Source organism: Lonchura striata, chromosome 22, assembly GCF_046129695.1.
Source record: "Lonchura striata isolate bLonStr1 chromosome 22, bLonStr1.mat, whole genome shotgun sequence".
In the NCBI taxonomy this organism is placed as follows: Eukaryota; Metazoa; Chordata; class Aves; order Passeriformes; family Estrildidae; genus Lonchura; species Lonchura striata.
In genome coordinates, this window is record NC_134624.1 from 7,432,779 (window position 1) to 7,452,481 (window position 19,703).

The following is a 19,703-nucleotide window of genomic DNA, read 5'->3' on the forward strand; positions in this document are numbered from 1 at the left end:
TATATAAAGAATGCAAGAATCAAGGACAGCCTTGGCAGGACGGAGCCGGCAGAGGTGCCCCTCACCCCGCGGGGCACTCGCCACCTTCTTTACCCCCCTTGTGCCCCCGGCGGGCAGCGGGACCTCTGCGTGTCCCCCACCTCGGCATGGGACGGCGCCGGGAGCACGGGCGGGGGTCGGATGCTCCGGGGGGGCTTCGCCTCTCCGCCCCCTCCCCAGGAACAGTCAGGGAGCCGAGCCCCACCTGCCACGGGAGACCCCTCCCCGCTTTCTCCGGCTCCCCGAGCCTGGGGTCGCGGTCCCACCGCCGGGAAGGACAGCGGGGAGACCCGGGCCGATGGCCCCAGCGAGACTTTGGGACGTCCGTAACTTAAACTTAAAAAAAAAAAAAAAAAAGGAAATAAAAAAGAAAAAAGAAAAAAAAAAAAAAAAGAAAGAAAAAAAGCGGTGGAATGTAAATACGGTGCAAAATGTATATGAATTATTTATTTGTGAACCCTGAGGGCGTATTTGTGTAAGTGATTCTTGTCAGTCTGTATCCCAGGGCCGGCCCGGCCGGGCGGGGGGCGCGGGGAGGGGCTCGGGGCGCCGCGGCCGCTCCCGCTCCCCCCTTTTTTAAATGTGGAAATAAAACTTCTTTACAAACAAACGGGTCTCGCCTCCGCCGGCCCCTTCTTCCCCTCCCGCTTGTTTGCTCTTGCGGAACGGCCGCCGCCGAGGGAAAGGGAAAAGCAAAGAGGAGTTTTCCCACCTCCCATCGCACGGAGCCCCCCGCTCCCCGGTGCCCGGTGTCCCCCCGGTGCCCGGTGTCCCCCCGGGGCTCGGTGTCCCCCCGGGGCTCGGTGTCCCCCCGGGGCTCGGTGTCCCCCCGTGTCCCCCCGGGCCCGGCTCCACTGCCGGCATGCGGGACCGTCGGCGGGAGGACCGGGGCAGTGCGATAGCCGCGACCGCGGTGAATTAATAACGCTAATCTTAAGTGTATAATTGCCTAAGTGCTTTAAATGATCGCTTTGGAAAATGGATTGTTTCCACCCTTTAAAAGTGTCGCTCATCTGGCCGCGGCCAGCGGGCCCGGCAGCTGGTGCCCGGGACAGCCGGGCAGCGGCTCCCGGCTCGGGGAGCCGACAGATGGGCTGCGGCTCCCCCCGGCCCCGCCGCTCCCCCCGGCGGGCCCGGCTGTCTGCAGACCCCCCCGGCACCCACCGGCCCTCCAGATCCCCCTCCCCGGCTCCCCGGGCCGGGTCCCAGCCCGGTGCCCCCGGGCCGGCTCCGTCCCGGGAGCTTTGCCCCGAGCCCCGCGATTGTCGGCTCGGCCAAATGCGCAGCCACGCCTGGGGGCGAGAGCCCCCGGCCTTTGTGGACGGGGCCGGCTCTTTGCATGTGAATGGGGGAGTTTGGTAAATCCCCGCGCCTCGGCTGGCCGAGGAGGAGGAGGAGGAGGAGGAGGAGGAAGGGGGGGTCGCTCCCAGCTCGGGGTTAATGAAGTGGGAAAGGAGTCTTTCAGAGAGGACTGCAAACAACCCCCTCCCCGGGCAACAACCCCCGTCCCAAATCCTACATGGATTGACTTAAACCCAGGGGATAAGTGCTTTAAATTAATCTCATTGAATAAGAATGAGGCCAAACAAAACTCTTTAAAATCATATTAAAAATCTATCAAAGGACAACTTGCAGTGGGTGTGCTTTTCATTTTGTGAGCGCAAAGGCAAGGAGCATACAGCAACCTTCCTCCCATTTACACAGCAGGAATGTGAATCAAAGACATTCTCTAATATTTAATTGTCCTTGTAGCCGTAGCAGATTCCTCCTCTTACATTAATGAAGTACAAGGCTTCGTTACACGTTTGTAATTGCAATACTTAAATTTGCCATTTCACATCTGGAAGGAACTGGAAACTCCCCTGTACCTGCAGGTCTGAGCGTAACACAGTGCCAGGGTCCAGTTTGTGCCACGAGGATGGCAGGAGAGAGCAGGACAGAATCCCGAGGAATCCTCTCCCTGGGAAGGGGGATGGCTGTGCCGGGCGTGGTGGGAAGCAAAGAGCAGAGGGGACAGGAGGGCTGGAGCTGTTGCTGCCAGGGAGAACTCGCAGCAAAGTCAAGCTTCAGGATCAAAGAGTTTAGGGAGGACACCACAGGCTCTAAGCAGAGAGCATCATACTTGCCACATGAACAGCATCGTGTGTGGGAGGATCTCAGCAGCCTCAAAACCTGCTGGAGGACCAACCTGGCCTCCAGCCTGTGGGCAGGCACTGAGATGGGAGCTGGTGTCCCACAGCAGAGCCCAGCAGCACCAGCCCTGCACCAGCCCCTGAGCAGGCTGGAAATGCTTCCAGAAGATGGTGCCAGGCAGGCACAGTCCTGGCAAGGCCCCAGGGGTAGGACAGGCTGTGCTGAGCTGAGATCATATGAAGCAAAATAATGGAGCAGTTGAGGAGCACCAGTCCCAGCAGGGACACCTTTGGGTATTGCAGCAGTTCTGCTCCATGGATTTCTCCAGGGTACAAAGCCCAGCAGAGAAGCTGCTGCTGGTTGGGTTCTGTCAGCTTCAAGCTCTGGATCCAGAGAGTGCAGTGGTTTTTCTGGGGCCAAACACAGTCCTGGCTCTCAGGTCCCTTCCAGGCTTTTACCCAGCTCGAGGGCCACCTTCCTCCCCTCCTGGCACAGCTTTAAGCAGGACCAGCACCCCAGAACAGCCACAGCAAGAGCTGCTCTGCTGGACATGCCAGCACACACAAAGTCATGGCAATCAGCAGAATTGTTTCTAGCCAAGATACTCCATGGCTTCATCTGAGCACCAAAGAAAACTATGTCAGAATGCAAAGCCCAGAACACTGTTGCTTTTCCTGGCCTCTCCCAGGTTTATGGAGAAAACAAGGTGTTGTAAACAGGGAGGTTCTTGTTGCTTTCTACCCTGCTTAGTTATGGTGTTCTCAGCAGCCAGGGACCAGGGCTGTGCCTTGTGTCTGACCCAGCCCCTGGTGCTTAACTGTGACCCTTGCCCCAAGGTGACCTCCTTGCTTTTTCCTAATCCAAAGCCTTGCAGCGTGAACTCAAGATGCTCCAGCTGCAGAGGAGAGGAGGATGTGAGCTCCTACCACAGGAAAAGGACACAGAGCCAGAAGAGAGCTGAGAAAACACAAGAGCATCTCCTGCAGTCTCAGGGTGTGAGAGCAGGGAAGGCAAACCCAGCTAAGCCCTGCTCTGACTCACAAGCAGCTCTGTAGAAAAGTTGCCACTATTTCCAGACCAAACCCAGGTGCTCTGGGCTGCAGGGCAGCGAGGCCCTTGCCCTCCACCACAATCCAGACAAACAAATGTGACCAAAGCCCAAACCAAAGCTGCAGTTCCACCATCACTGCCAAGCCCAGCTCTCCTCCCCTGGCAGCTGTGCAGGCAGCTCCCACCCAGCCAAGAGCCCTCCAGCACACACCACATACCTCAGAGCAACAGGGCACAAATTCAGAAGCTCAGGGCAGCAACAAGTTCAGGGCTCCATGCCACAGGAATCCACTGCCACCCCTGGCTGCTCCTCTGGCATTTGGGTGCTCAGAGGAGTTGGGAATCTCTGCACACACAACACCCTGGTGCTGCAGGTGGTGATTTGCAGCTGGTGGAAATGATGGAACTCCACCTTGCCCTGCCTGAATGAAAGGATGATTTGAGTGAAATCGACCCCAAACCTACCAGGTTCTTCTTGAATTGAGTGGTGCACAAGGGTGAAGCCAGCTCAGAGCCAATCTGGGGCTGCCCAAGTGTAAATAAAGCCAGATTGGAGTCCCACCCACCCAGCCACAATTCAAACACATTTTTCTCGTCAGCCTTCAAGTTTATTAGGAGAAAGCTCAGATTAACTTCAGGTGTGTGTGCATTTCTTTTAACACTCCCTTATTAAACAATCTCCTCCTCTCTTTCCCTAAGACCACAAGCAATCCAGCCCTATCTGCTAAGGATGGTGAAGCTGAAAGAAAAAAAACACTCTAATATGTTTAAAAAATCACTTTATCATAACCATTTGTACTGTTTCATGCCCAGTTAATACAGGCAGCAATGAGGTCTCCTGATGTCTCTCACCTATGTGCTGTTGGCCTTTTTTCTTTCTATTATGAATTTGCCAATAGTCCCTATTAATTCCTACGTGACAGTCAGCCAGGAGAAGGTCATGTACTTTCCTTTCATGCACAAGATCATTCCCAAACTTGCACTCTCTGCATCATTCTGAGTCATTTTCATCCTCAGGGGTTTCTTTTCTGTTTGACATTTGCCTTAAACCTGATTGCTCTTCCAAATAGTTCTCATAACAAAATCAGGTGGGCTTTGTTGTTATTTTTAATCTAATAAATGTTTGTAACTTCATTCTCTCTGAAAAATCATGGCTAATTTGATACTGGAGCCCTTCTATCACCTTTCAGAAGTGTTGAAAAAAGTATTGCAGAGAAATTGAAGTGTTTGGTAATTGCCCGTGAGGAAATAAAAATTCTGGTTTCAAAAGTTACTTTCACTTCAGAAATTAAATACTTTGGGGCTGATTGCTGCTCTCCTACAATCCTTAGTATGACTCACTGCAGCCCAAAGTAGGTGCCCTCAATTCTGCATTTACAAGGCATCATTTTCATCTGTTTATACTCCCTTTTCAGTACTTTTCTTCCTTCTGACGTCTGAAATTGCCACTATTTGAGCACTTTCTGCTGCTGCATTAAACATGCCTGGCTCAGGTCATGGTGGGCTGCTCTTCCTCATCCCTTTCCTCAAGGAAGACACGTGCAGGGAGCAGAAAGTTGTGGTTTGGGTTTGTGCTGCTCTCACCTGTGCCCTGCTTGGTGCTTGTGCTCTAGGAGGGGCTGGAAGGAGCAGAGGGTGGAGAGGGACAGGTGGGTGCTGGGGGAGTTGGGAAATCTCCTGCAGGCTTTGGGGCCACTCTCCCACCCACAGGGCAGTTTGGGTTTCATTTCACACACTGTGGTCATCCTGCATCCCTTTTCCCAGTGTCCCAGGTCTCCAATGGGAACAAGCTGGATGGCAGATGGGAAAAGCAAGAAGTGAAATCTATCAGCTCAAAGCAGGCCCAGGCAAGGCAGAGAACCCCAAAAGGCTGGGTCACGACTGGCAAGGGTTTGCAAGAACCTGCAAAGATTTAATGTTCAGAGAATGAGACATCTCATACTCCCTCTGTGTTACACAATCAGGCTGCAGGCAAGGAGAAGTTTGGAGACTGCTGGATTCCACTCTGGCTCCTTCCCACAGTGAGAATGTTTGCTCTCAGGAGCTCTGACAGGGAGCTCTGTGCCCATGAGCTCTGCCCCAAAGGACTGTGTGTCACTGCACTGCAGGGTTCTCCACAATCCTGCCACTGGCATCACTGCAGGTGGCAATTCTGACTAACAGTGACCAGGGACAGACCTTGCCCAGTGCACAGAGGACAGGAGAGGAGGTGGCAGCAATGTGGCTTCGTGACCTGAGACAGGAGAAGTGCTCCCTTTACAGTGACAGGGGACAGGACAGATTCCCCTCTCCATGGTGCTCCTGGGACACCTCCCCTGCCAAGTTTACCTGGCTGGAGACAGCAACTGAAGGCATAGTGGAGTGTTCCTTAAAAAACACCTCCTGCCTGCCCAAACGTGTCTCACTTTCATGTTGCACACACATCACGTTTCTCTGAAAATCATATTTAACCTTCTTTTATTTTTCTTGCTAAAAAACCCATCTTAGGAACATGGTGCATCTTCAGGAGGCCACATTGAATTGCAGCAGTACAACAGGACACGCCTGGATTCCATTCCACTTGGACCTACGGAATGAAGGGGAGGAGGCCAAGATCCCCAGGATCCCTCCCACATTTGCCTGATAAATTGAAACTCTCCTCAGTTGATTTGGCAGGTCACGCTGACCCCCGGCTGAGGCACTCCAGCAGCTTTTACAGCCACGGACTGGAAGGGCCTGGCTTATGCTGGAATCTGCTGGTTGCCAGCTTTTCTCTGCTTTTTCTTCTTCTTCTTGAGCTTGGCTCCAGCAGTGTCCATCCCACTGGAATATTCCGAGCGCAGGAGCTCAGCAAGGCGGCGTTTGCCGTGGGTCTTCTTGAGCAGCTCAGACCTGGGCAGGGGGAAGAGCAGAGGAATTCAGGAATTCAGGAATTCAGAACCTGCAATGCCACTGACAATTGCACATGAGAGAAGGAGCAGCTCCCTTTCCTTGAGGCTCGATTTGAAATTCTGCCTCATGCAAAATTAGGTATTGCTGTGACAGGTTTCCACAAAGGTGGCAAAATATCAACGGCGTTTTTCAAAGCAAGCCTTTGTTCTGTACAAATGCTCTTGCAGGGTGGTGGGGAGAAGGAGGGAAGCTTGTGTGCCTGAAGGCTGATGAAGGAGGTGACACAGCAGTTTGGAAGAAATAATAATAATAATAATAATAATAATAATAATAATAATAATTAATTTAACAGCCCAGTGACATTGAACAATGGAAACATTTTATAAACAGAGCTTAAATCCAGAGCTTGAGAACACAACCCCCTCCAAAACAAACCAGGGAAAAAATTAGCATGTCTTAAGTCTAAACCCAACAGAGCCAACAGATTTTCTTTTCTTGCAGTGTCCTGCAGCCATCACATGCACCTCACAGCCTCCCTCTCCAGAGAATGGCTTTTGCAAGGGTAGCTGCATTTTGCATGGCCACCAAACTTCAACATGGGTGTCCCTGCAGTCCTAAACTGCCAGCTATAAATATAAAAACCCACTCAGCATTTTTCCACCATGAGTTCTGCCACTGTCCTCTCTATAACCTTAGGTACATCTCACCCTCAGTTATTGAAAATACAATCTCCTGGGTGATTCCCAAGGTCCAGTCATTCCCTAGCTTGTCCCCATGGTCCTGGGCACAACAGGGTGTCCACAGTTACTGGTGTTGGCATGTCCCACTCTCCTCCTCATCAGCACAGAGTCACAGACTGGTTTGGGTTGGGACATCATCCAAACATCATCTCATTCATTTCTCCAGACCAGGTCTAACCTGAGCCCCTTCCAGCCTGGCCTTGAACACCTCCAGGGTGCACTTCTCTGAGCAAGTTCCAGTAAGGACCTGTCTCAAGTGTTTCCAGAAAAACAGAACAGAAACCTGTCTGTCCCTCTGCACACGAGGCAGCTGAACTGAACAGCAGCCCCACAGCAAGCTTTGGTGACAACACAGGGACTCAGCATTCCTGAAGGTGACACCTTCTAGCCCTGCCTCAAAGTGCCCTCAGGTGTCCAAACCCACGCTGGGTGTTGAAGAGAAGGAAGAAATTTTGGCTGCAGCAATGGATCAAGGCATTCAACAGGCCAAACACACAGGGCAGACAAGAGAAGTGAACTCCTGGCTGCCTGGGGTGTTTGCTTGCTCCATTCCCACAGCCTGGGCAGGTGTATCCTCTGCTCAGCCCCCTCCACCAGTGGGTAGAGTTCTTATTTGACACTTTGATTGTTGTCTCCAAACATTTCCTACAGTAATTCCTGGGTTTCCAAGCAACAGACCAGTTTTCTTAACAACAGGGAACTCTCTGCTGCAGGAGGACAAGGAATCCACCAGTGGCTGCAGGGCTGAGCTGCAGCTCAGCAGGGAGGTTGTCCAACACTTTATTATCAATCAGGTGAAATTGCTGCCCAATTAGTAAATCAATACTCCCTGCTGAGGTGATCAGCTGTGCACAGAAAAGCAGGGATGCAGGGAAAAGGGAGCTTCCTCCCTCTAACCCAGGGCCACAAAAATCAATGGAGTTGTACTGTGGAACCTGTGCTCATCACAGAAGAGAAGCAGCTCCAGGGCCCCGTGTAACCATGAGATGGAAGAGCTACAGGGAACAGCACCAGCCTGCAGGGACAGCACACCAGGAAACAGCACCAGGTCAGGAGCCCTGATTCCTGCTGTAAAGCTGTAAATTCCCCTCTCTCCAACTGGTGACAGCCTCTGGGCTCTGCCAGAGCAGCAAGATAACCACAGGGCACCTTCCCTCACTCAGGTTATGAGACAAAGCCCAGGAGAACTCAGAGAGATTTTAACACTCACCCCTGAGCATCCTTGGGCAAGGTTTTTAATCTCTTTGGCCTCCATGTCCACTCTCCCAGCTCCCTGTACATTCCCTGTTGCTGAGGGCTGGTGGGGTGTTAATTTAAGGGAGCTGTGTGATGATGCTGTGGCAAAAAGCTTCACAGGAAGGCTGTAAATGTAAAGGTGCATTTGCAACACAGACAGAACCCATGTTCCCATCACTGGAAAAACACATGGATGATGAGCATCTCTTGCTGTGATCTCATGTCTAGGTATCATGGTATACTGAGACAGAGGAAGGAATAAAAGACTCAGTTTCAGAGCTGCCTCTGCACATCTGTAATTAAGCTGCAACCTCACAAAAACTGATACCAATAACCTCAGCAGAGAGACAATAAGGAAAAAGAGGAACTGTCCCCAGATGACTTTTTTATCTCATGAAAGGCTGGAAAAGACCAGGCCAAAGTTCTAAAGACAAAAAAAAAAAAAAAAAAAAAAATCTGTTATCCTCAAGAAAACTGGGATTATTTTATTCACTGTTTAAACATGAGAAACTTGTGAGTCTTGCTAAATATATCACTGAATGATGAAAAGGCAGGAGAGGAACATCTGGAAGAAAAAGTGTGCAGTGAAGGAAAGAGCAAAATCCTTCTTTGCTTCAGTTCCCTTCTACAGCCACTTCCAGAGCTGTTCCCAGCATGCTGCTCCCCTTCCCCACCTGGGAGCCACAGTGATCTTAGGGATGCTGCTGCCCAACCCTGCATCTCTGAGGAAATCTGAATGGTTTGGACTGATCTCCTTCTCTGGGTCTTGTTTTCTAGCTCAGAAGATGCCTCTGCTCATCTTTTCATTCAGTGGTGAGTGAGCTTGTTCTTGGAGGTGTCTCTCAACCTGGCTGGCATCACTGCCTGTTCCTTTGTCTTGCTGTGCGAGATGCTGCTGCAATGCAGTGCATAGGTGTAGTGACCTTTAACCAACTCCCAGCATCTGCAGCATCCAAAAGCTCCCAAATTGCTCCAGCTGAGGAAGGAGGAGTGTGGAAAGCACATTGAGGATGAAGTTCTGACACACAGTCCCAGAACTCACGGTATGTCTTTGGAGGAGACCCGAGGAGGCCGCTCCATTTATCAGAAAACATTTCAACGTGGATTGCACTATCAATCTGCCTGACAGCATCTCCAACAGCTCCTTGACACTGTGCCAGCAGCAGAGCTGGGTTACCTCTGGGCCAAGGCTGCTGCAACACCTGCTTTTCCTACTTATAGCATTGGATGAACCATCTGCAGCCAATGCAACCCTGTTTGGGTTGGTTTTGCTGCTGTTGTTTTTGCAGAGTGGGGGCAAGAAATCCATCAGCAATCCTACACTGCTCTCGACAGGTCAACAGATGGCCCAGGTCCTCTGCTCCCAGCTGATGCAGATGCTTGAGAAGATCAAGGAAAATTATTATCCAGCCAGAATGAGCACCAAGCCTGTTCCAGAACACTCTCAGGGCAAGGTGGTCTCCACACTGGGATGTGTTGAACTGCAAAGCCCACCTTGCCCTACTGAAGTCATTTCAGCCACACAGAAACCCCAGTCTCACTTTCACTGCCATCCCTTGGGCTTCACCCTATGGCAAAAGGAATGGGAGCCTGGGATCCTCCCAGGATTCCTGCCTCTCTCAGGCCTTTTCCCAGCCTAGAGAACAGACTACATTTCAGTTACAGAGAGATGACAATTTTTGGTGCACAGCCCCCAGCACAGAGGTTTTCCAGCTCTGTGTGCAAGCACTGTTAACTTGATTAGAGATGGAGCAAAAGCTCTGTGCTGCAGCCACAGTGGAACAGGACAGTAATAAAGGGCACTGCTGTATGCAGGAAACAATCAGATGGATTTTACAACTATAAAACTTTAATTTCATATGAGGATTTCTTTTATAACATCGTGATATGGTAGCCAGGATTCACCTGTGTCCCTGAACTGCCTTAATGAAGAGTGATGGTGATGTTTCCTTTCACAGCAGCCATGTCTCTTATTCTCATTTTTGGCTCCATTTGCCCATGGATACATGCCCTTACCTGAGCTCCAGTTTGGCTGTAGAGAGCAGACTGCCCAAAGTGAAACTCCCAGTGGACAGAATTCCAAAGCTGCATTTTGACTAATTAAGTAGTATCAGGAAAGCTCTAAATGTGCACATAAAAATTGGCAAGCAAAGTGCTTCTAATGATGAGACAATTGCTGTGCAGGGAGGCCCAGCTGCAGCCTTGAGTCACAAGCCCTTTATTTTTTCAAAATTGTCAATGCCAAGATGTTCAAAAGTGGAACCAAGGGTGTGAGGTGGGAGAGAAGGTAAAATGCCACGAGTTTGCACCCAAAGGAAACTGCTGCCCTGGCCATGGGGAGGACACAGGGCTACGAGGTCTGTTTCTCAGGAGTTGTCTGATTCTATCTGACCATGCTGAAGAATGAATTAACACAATGATCCTGCAGCCAAAGCCTTCAGGCCATGCCCATCTCCACATCAGAGCAATGGCACAGTGATAATGATGTACAGCAGTGCTCTCAAACACCTCTTCCTGATCCCATTTCACTTGAATCGGCTCAGACCTGGGCAGGGGGAAAAGCAGGGGAATTCAGGAATTAAGAACCCCTCCTCCTGCTGGGTGGGTTCCTGTAACCCACCTAAAACTCTGAAGCATGAGGGGATTTTCACCTTTGTTTTTATATCACTTTTTGCATATGCTGTAGCAATTCTTGATACTCATAAGTAAATTCAATCCTTCTGAGCATTTATTGCATCAGAAATTCCTGTAGCAGGGAATTCCACAGAATCAGCTGAACTGAAGAGTCATGGTTCTTTGTGATGGCTTGAGCTCACAAAAAAGCCAAATTAAGTTGCAAGTGCTCACTGCAGCGAAAGCCTTTGGGGGCACACACTGGCTTTCCTGATTTCAAAGGGATTTCAAAGGGAAAGCAGACCCTCAGTCGATCCAGAATGCAAAAGGCTGAGCAGCACAGGGATGCACGGTGGAATGGCAGTGGGTCTTTGTGCATTGTGAAGGAGTCAGAAGACAAGTCTATCTGGCCTGTCAGCCACTTCCTCGGCGTGCTGCGACTCCACAGCGAAGCAAGGACAGCTAATCCCTCACTGGAGGTGGGATCAGCTTCCTTGCCTCCACCCTGCAGTCAAAGCACGAGCCCAGACACTGGCTAAGCTGAGGTACTGTAATTCAATATGCAGTATCTGGTTCGTGTGCTCATCTCTCACCTCAACACAGCATTGCAACTTTCAAAAAACAACACCAGCAATTATTTTTCCGTCTTCAGATCGGGTTTTGCAAGATCCACTACAGCTAAAGGAGCAGCTGGTTTGCACAAAGACCTCTGAAAAATGCATGGAAGTTGAGATGGGCATTGAGGAGAGGGCTGCTCCCACATTTCAGCACTGAAACATCACACACCTGGCTGCTCCCTCTCACTGTCTCACCTTCGCCAGCAGGCTCTCCAAGGAGGTGCCAAGCACAAAAGGAGACTTCAAAAGAAATGAAAAGTTTTCTTTGTCCTCTTAAGGAAACATTTAATGATTGCCTTTACCCCACTTTCAACCTGGAGTGCCTGCTCTTTATTCTCTAGGCAGGTGCTGAGAGATGAGGCTTTAGTGAGCAGCCTGATTAAAAACCAGTATCAGATGTTGGGAGACAATGTGTAATACGACAACCAACACTCACAGCATCATGTGAGAAATATAATTAAAAAGATTGCTCTGTGGCTGTGCTGTTATAATTTCAAGCCTTGCATTTTACAATTAGAAACCATTTGTCTTCTAAATGGCAGGCTAAGTTTTGCTTTCTGCTTTGTCAGTGTGAAATCAAAAGCAATTCTCTAAGTTAATAGCATAATCTTGGATTTATGCAAGTGCAGACTGCATTTGAATCCATATTCACTTTCTCTAAACTATCCTATAAATACTAATATACCCTCTCCCTTTATTTATTTATTTTTTAAGCACACACAGAGGAAGCTGATTAAAGCCAAGTTTCACAGGCAGGAATAATTGTTGCACATCACAACTTTGGCTATTTTTTGCAGGGTCTCAACTTTGCAGATGCCCTCGGATTTGAAATCTGGAGCTTGAGCAGTGACAGAGCTGTGCAAAGTCTATGAACTTTCCCTGAGCTGCAATTCTGTGATCCACGTGCAAATGAGCTCTCAAATCACTCCCAGATCATTTGTTCCAACACCTCCACATCCCCCAACCCCACACGTCCTGTGTGTAAATACCTACTGTATCTTGAGCTTGTCTGTGCTATAATGGGATGAAGACTTGGGGAGGAGGAACCCCCATCTAAAAGAGGTTTGTAACAAGGCAAAAAGTAGCTCTAACAGAGTAGCAACATCACAGGAACAGAGAGAGGCATTGTTACAGGCCAAGTAATCCTGTGACACGCTACTGTCAGTCATAGCTTGACACCCTGCTGGGCAGCAAGACATCAAAGCCCACCCCATACCATCTTACATGCTCTTTATCAGCTAATCAGGCTATTCTTCCCGAAATAAAGCTCCCTTAAATCCCCTGCTCACAGGGGCATTCCCATCCTGTTGCCCATCTGCTGAGGAGGGTCAGCTGGAGCAGGAGGCAGAGCAGTGGCCTGTCCCTGGTGGCTGCTGCAAGCAGGACAATGCAGACTCCAACTTTTTATTTTCAAATCCCTTCCCCTTGCATTTATTTTTTTTTTTTTTTTCTTTTCACGGGATAGGTGCATGTGCAAGAGAAGTGCCCAGCCCTGGAACAATTAAGTGGATTACTGCTTTAATTGCATGGCTAAGGCTTGCTAACGGGGTTTGTAGCAACAATTACATGGAAAGAGTCACAATTGATGCTGATCAAGAAAAAAGATTTTCCTCCTTTGGATGATTGCACTGATTTTACTGGCAAGGCAGAGGTTTGGATGCTGCCATTGCACTGAGGAAGAGAGTGTGTCCTCAGCACTGTGATCCCAAAAGAGAGGATCATCTATCCTGTGGAAGCAACTCAGAGCAGCCAGGATCAGAGGCACTGAGCACCTTCAGCTCCCTTGCAGGCACAGACAAGGGTTCAGGGCTCCTCCAGCAGCATCAGGGAATCTCCAACTCCTTACACAGAACAGGAGGACCCAGAACAGCCCTGGGCACACACTAGAGGGGATAGAGCTGCAGCTCTGGGCTTGCTGCAGGCTATTCTCAGGAGAGATCCTGCAGGATTTTGGAGAAATGCTTTTGCCAGAGCTACTCACACCTCCAGGTTTGCAGAAGGATCATTTCTACCAACAGATCTGCCTTTTTTATACTTGATTCCTGGAGAAAGCCCAACCACCTTGAGGAGCAAAGCACTGCACAGCTCAGGAACATCAGACTGACCTACCTGTTTGGTCTTGGTTTGGTTTTCCTCTTTGAGCCTGCAGTTGGAAGAGCAGTCAGGTTCTGGGGGGCATCTCTCAGCCCAAAGCTTTTGGCCACATGACCCAGGTGAAGAGATTTGATGTGGAAGATGTGCTTGAGGTCCTTGGGATAGGTGGTATAGGCACAAAGGAAAGACTGCAGTGCTGAAGGGAAAGAAAAACACGGTGAATTCTGTTTGCTCCTGCATTTTTATACATATACACACACAAAGATTCAGCTGTTCCATCTGAAAGGACACGGGTCTGGTCCTTTGGGACACCTTCTGGTCAGCAGCTGGCACAAAAGGATGGCATGTTAAAAACCTGTGAAGGGTGCACAGTACTGGTACAATCCCAAAAGGGGAAGGTAGCTGCTGGGGAGGTGTTAGGAACTGAAACAAAGCTCCACTGAATTGCACTGGGTTTGGCTCCTGCAAGGCTGCTCCTTTGGCCACAAAAGGTGAGTTTGTGGCACTCCTCTCAAGAGTCATCGACACTGAGTGGCAGCAGATAAGAGGGGAGTGGGAACAGAGATGCAGGGATGAAGAGAGAGAAGCATGGAGATGGCACAGGAAGACTCCTCTGATATTAGAGTCCCAGTAGTCCATGCATTTTTCACCAGTTACCAGCTAGTCCCTTATAAATATCTGAGAGCCGGATGGATTTCCTGACTCATCAGCACACTGAGAACAGAGCTCACCTTCTCAAAAGGGAAAAATAATAGAACTGTGTGCAAATTTCCCTTCCCATCTTTATATTCCTGTAATGCCCTTCCCTCAGGGCTCATTGCTCTAAAGACAATCATCCACTAATATGAGCACTACCTCTGCTCCTCCCCATCCCCAGAAAATTCACTACACCCGGGCTGGCCCCTGCTCTGGGAATAGAGGGACTTCCAGGAAGGAAACTCTGCAGCTCACAAAATGCCTCCCCCTCAATCCCCTGCTGCTCCTCTGCTTGCCAAACCTCCTGTGCCCCCCCAGCCCTCACTCCAAAGCACCTCCTGCATCTTCCTCTCCCTCTCACTCCTGACACCAGTGAGCTCTAAACTCTCACCTCTCCTGCCCTTGCCTGTTGAGCCACCAGACCAGCAAGTTTGCCCACAGCTTATGTCTAATCTCTTGGCAGCAGCCGGAGATTGGAGTTTATGAACAGTAATAAAAATGTCATTTTAGCAGATCAGCTCCTGGAAGGACCCAGGGAATCCATCAAAGCTCTGTTTACTGAGCAAAGCGAACTCCTTTTCCCAATCGATGAGAAGAAAAGATTGAGTTTTTTGCACCTTCTTCCCAATTTCACAATGCTGCTCTTTTAGAGGCTTCTGAGCACCAAGAGACCTGTGTTTTCCAAAAAAAGAGAATGATAAATTCCAAGTACTGTCTCAGTCTCCTCTCTGAAGGCCATCCTTCTGAGGGCTTATAAACCAGCTCAAATGCTCTCAAAACTCCTGTTCTGCTGGGTTTTTTTCCCCCATAAAGTTATTGGTCAAATTCACCTATGAGAAGGTGTAACTCTTCAAAGGGAACACCAGGAACTTGCTCCTGCTTTGAATTCAGTCCCATTGGAGCCAATACAGCTGTCTGCCTCCCAGCACTTGAAATGGCTGATACTAAAGATCCTGTTATTACGAAGGCTGAGCTCACCTCCCACAGCTGGGCAGAGAGGAAAAGCTGCTGGTACCAACTCCCCAGATCAGAGTTAGAGAAGGAAAGTGTCAAAGGCTCCTCTCTTCCCAAAGTCCTGACAGACACCTGCCAGATCCAGCTGTGAGTCAGAGCACACAAAACCAGGGAGAGCTGCAAGGCACTGAACTGAAGTGAGAACTCGGAGCTGAGCTGAGAGCCTGGCTGGAGCTGCAGGTCACAGTGCCAGCCCAGGAAACTGCCTCACCTCCGAGCAGCTCAGAGCTGAGCTGTTCATTACAGCACCCATGAGATTGAAATGCAGACCTTTGTGGATGAGATTCTTTTAAAAATCTTTACTATCAGGTCTTTAGACCTTTCAGTGTTGCCAGAGATATGTTTTCTGGCTTTTATGTGCAATTAGAGTGGCCAGATATGGAATGCTTTATTGGATTTTTTTTAAAGTTGAAATTCTTTTATGATTTTGTGATCAAAGAGAGCTTTAGGAAAACAACTCACAAAGACTGGTAACAGTGCTGGTCAGGCCATAATTCATGTACAGGGGTCTTTATCCTGATGTCTGAGCTGTTGAGTTTTTACCACACCAACACAAGTCTAAGGTAACATGGACTGGCTTGGAGTGGAATTTGGACTTGTGCTTGTGTAAGACAGAGGATTTAGATTGGTCCTTTGCACTCCTGTATTTTTCTCCAGGAAATACAAGTGTGGAAAATCAAAGGAAGAAAAGAAAAAAGCCAGTGTGTTCTACGTATGATGGGGGTTAGATGGTTTGTTGCTGTTTTAAACAGGGTAATGGGATATGAAAGGGAGACAGGTGACATAACCTGTTCACCAGGCTCTCAGCTGGCAGCCAGCTCCCAGCACTGGCCCCAGGGCACAGCCTCAGTGTGGCTGGATAAACTGGGAGGCACTTTGCCAGAGCAGGTGGGAGCAGGAGGGAAGGATGCACCAAAACCACCACGGATTTGAGCATTGGGCCACAGCCCTGGGCTCCTGTGACTCTGCTGTCCCTCTGCACACAGGCACTGAGGACACAAAGGAGGATGCAAAATGCTCAACTGGTGGCTGCAAAACTAGGAAATGAGGAGGAAGAAGGCAGGTTTCCTTCCTTACCCTCTCTGTAACTCAGGGGCACGCAGGATCAGTCTCCAGAGCTCCTTCTGGCCCCACAGCTCCGAAATGAAGCACCTACCACCATGCAAAGCCTTGGGATGAGCATCCTCCACTTCCCAAAAGGGACTCCACCCTTGATAAGGCTCATCCTTCAGGTAACAGGGCCCAGCAGACCCCTCCTCCCACCCATCTCACTGCTGATCAGTCAATCAAGTTTGAAGGGCAGCACCTTCCCTGAACCATTTGATTAGAGTGTGAAAAGCATGGGACCCAGAGGCAGAAGGGGAGAGTGGGCAGGGAGCCACTCGCCTTTTGAAAGCAGGCTGCAGTGCAAACACTGCTTATTAACATTGACTAGGTCAGAAAATGGGGAGAAACAGAAAAAGAGAGAGAAACAAATGCATCTCTGGCACAGTTTCCAATTGATTGTCTGCCATGAAAGCAAAAGCCAGCTGCCATGTTAATTATTCATGATGCCTGGCTCAGAGGGGAGGAAGAGGGGCTTATGGAAGCCACTCAGCAGTGGAAAATTTGCATATGTAGATAGCAGAGTTGGAAAAAGAGGTGGAGTGATCCTCTACAAGATAAATGGGATGCACAATATTTCAGCATTTCCTGATGTGTTTTCTGTGCTTCTTTTCTGTGGCTAAAGAAGTTATTAATGCTGAGGTCAGCAACAAGTGTGTGTGGGTGGGTGTGTGCACAGTGGCACTGGGTAGAGAGGAAACACAGAGGATTTTTAGGTGTGACCAGAGTTATTCACTGGTTGTTCCTGTCACAGGCATTTCAGGTTAGAAGTTTGCATGGGGTACAAGAAATCCCAAGAGAGCAGCAAGAAGCTCATCCATACGGAATGAAGGATTATGATTGTTGTAGTCACATGCTTTGAGACTGTGGATTTAAAAGAGCAGCTACAAAACCACACCACACACCTGAAAATGGGTGCAAGCTGCTCGTGTAGAAAGTCCAACACTCTCACTGCAGGAGGAAAGTGTTTGAAAACCCCAAAGAACTGAAATCAGCACTCTGCAACTGCTGGAGGTGGGTGAGATTTCAGGCCAGGGATGTGCAGTGCTGGGGGGAGAGCAAAGAGTGAAACAGAATTTCAAATCATTTGCCCCTCAACACAGCCACACATAATAAGAAACATGCAGAATATTTGGAATAAGCAGATAGTCACAGGAGACAATTCTGGCTGCTCTGCTGTGTCATCACCTGAGAAGCTAGTACAACTTTCAGAAAAAAACAGCACCTCTGACCTCCTGAACAATCACTTCTCAAGATTCCAAACAATTTTCATGCTGAACTTTATTTTTCTCTTGAGAACAGCCCCTCCTTCTCTAGTTTCTTCAACCATTGTATAACTCCAATTTCCCCATATGGTTTTGGACCCCTGGGAAGGTGATTTCAGAAGGTGAGCCCATGAGGCACACCTGTCCCACACCTGTATGCAGGTGCACGCAGCAGGTACACAGAATGGCAAACAGGAATGATGCAGACCATTCAAATTCATCTCAGCAGAACCCCCTTGAACTGGAATGCTGCAGAACTGAAATATCTTCTACACGAGCTTAGAGAGCAGGGCTTGACTCAGAGCAATGAGGTAAAAAAAGAAAACAATCAGGAAGGGAGATGTGGGAAGAGGAGACTCAAAAAAACGGGAAAGGCTCCAGTCCTAAATACTGTGAGGCAGAATGGCTGAATCTCTTTCATAAAGGATTTGCATTTTGTGGACTTGTCTCAGTTACTCATAGTCAAATTCCAAGTAATTGCCCAGGAGCTCTGGGGCCTGACTTCCCACAGTGCCTACACTGGACCACCTTTATGGCTTCTCTCAGGGGACAGTTTGGTGTTTCTTTTCCTACCACATCCCCAGCAAGATTTTAATCTTTCTCCCAAATCTGTCTTCCTCCTGATTTTCCAAACAGAAAGGAAGAAGGGCAGAGTCTCTTACACTGCTCAGTGACAACTGCTAGGAAAAGATGGCACATCAAACCCCAGACTTGTACACAGCTACAATTATCAAGTCCATCCCAGTTTTTATTCTTCCTGCCTTTTTGAGTTGTTGCCCCTTTTTATTTTACCTCCCATCCCACACAACCAGCTCCAATCCAAGATCCTTTCCTGGTCAGGGTTGCATTCTGCCTTTCAGGCTTTAAATTCACCCCTGGGGTGAACTGGAGGCATCTGATGGGAATTGCAGCAGGATGTGGTGGAGGAAGTCACCCATCCCCTTCCCAGCACAACACACACAACCCACTCGCTCCTGTGATTGGGTCAAAACCCTTGGATGTGAATCCCACTGAAAGCCAAGACTAAATCTCATTTGCACATAATATGGGAATGCCAGAAATTAACATTTAATATCACCACAAAGCCTTCTGGGCCTGCCTCAGGCCCCTGCAGAGCCCAACAGCCCCAAAATGTTTCTTTCAGGCCTTTTCCCTGATGCTGTTCCCCAGAAGAAAACCTTGGCAGCTCCTCTGAGCCCTTGTGGGATAAGTGAAAGGAAACTCACTGACCTTTCTTTGCCCACTGGACAGTCCCCTCGTTGGAATGGACGTGATTTTCAAATTTTGTCTGCAGGACCGTGGCCCTCTCCCGGACTTCCTGAGGATTCTTGCCACAGGATTTCTACCAGTGAGGCAGGAGGATTAGAGGAAAGAGAATTTGAGTCAGGAATAATGAAGCAGTTTACAATAGATTTAATAACAGTAAAATCACACAGCAACTACCCAGGGGCCAACAAAGGTAATCCTCTCAATATTACTAGAGGAAAAAAAAAATCCAGATAAAGATGTTAAAGTCAGAGCAGCCAGTGAGCGCCGTGTGGTGGGGAGAACAAATCAGTTTTAATTTTGTGTTTTCTAACATCTATCACATATCTTTTTCCCTTGCTTCTCCCTTCCCTTTTTTGTTTTTTTGCTTCCAGGTACAACAGGCCAGATCCCACTACTAGTTTCCATTGGAATTATTTAGAATAACTCCCCCCGGACCCCACAGTAACAGTTTCAGAGTGATGCTGCAAGCTCCCCTGTGCACTTCTCCAAAAGACCCAGGGCAGGAGACCATGAGATCCACAATCACCCCAAGCTCCAGAGAAGAGACAAATTCAGCACCTGTGAACAAAGGCAACCAAATGGACTTCTTATGGATTCCAGCATGGACTTCTCCATGAAGCTTCCTGACTGCCAACATATCATATTTGACTGGAACTGCCATCACTTGGCTCCTCTAGAGCAGGACAAGCCCCTTGCACCAAAGGCACGACAGAATAAACTTCCTCAGGCCAAAAGGGCCATTTTGCACATGTTTCAGCTTTCCTGGGATCAGACTGCAGGATGCAGTTCAGGAAATGGAAAACAAACATTCCTGGGAGCAAGCTGTTACTGGGAGGAGAAGAGAGGCTGTCTCCCTCTCTGAGGGATCCAGGCAGAGAATGGAAATGTGGACCAGAAAACAAGTGAAATTTCTGATGGAAAGCTGACAGCAAAGTGCATAGCCAAGCATCCATGGATGTGCA

The 19,703-nt window shown here is 49.0% G+C and overlaps 1 protein-coding gene across 3 annotated transcripts in view; it reads right to left on the reverse strand.

Annotated features, from left to right (window-relative positions):
- Positions 1-5,662: 5,662 nt before the first annotated feature.
- DDX31 (DEAD-box helicase 31) overlaps positions 5,663-19,703 on the reverse strand; it is a 44,140-nt gene continuing 30,099 nt past the window's right edge. For 2 of the 3 annotated variants that reach the window (XM_021543540.2, XM_021543539.3), the window contains exons 18-20: positions 18,703-18,814; positions 13,409-13,589; positions 5,663-6,093 (exon numbers count right to left, since the gene is read on the reverse strand). In XM_021543540.2, coding sequence (XP_021399215.2) covers positions 5,943-6,093; positions 13,409-13,589; positions 18,703-18,814 — 444 coding nt within the window. In that variant the 3' untranslated portion in view covers positions 5,663-5,942. The remainder of the gene's footprint in view (positions 6,094-13,408; positions 13,590-18,702; positions 18,815-19,703) is intronic. The other variant, XR_002466613.3, reaches the window with a different exon arrangement.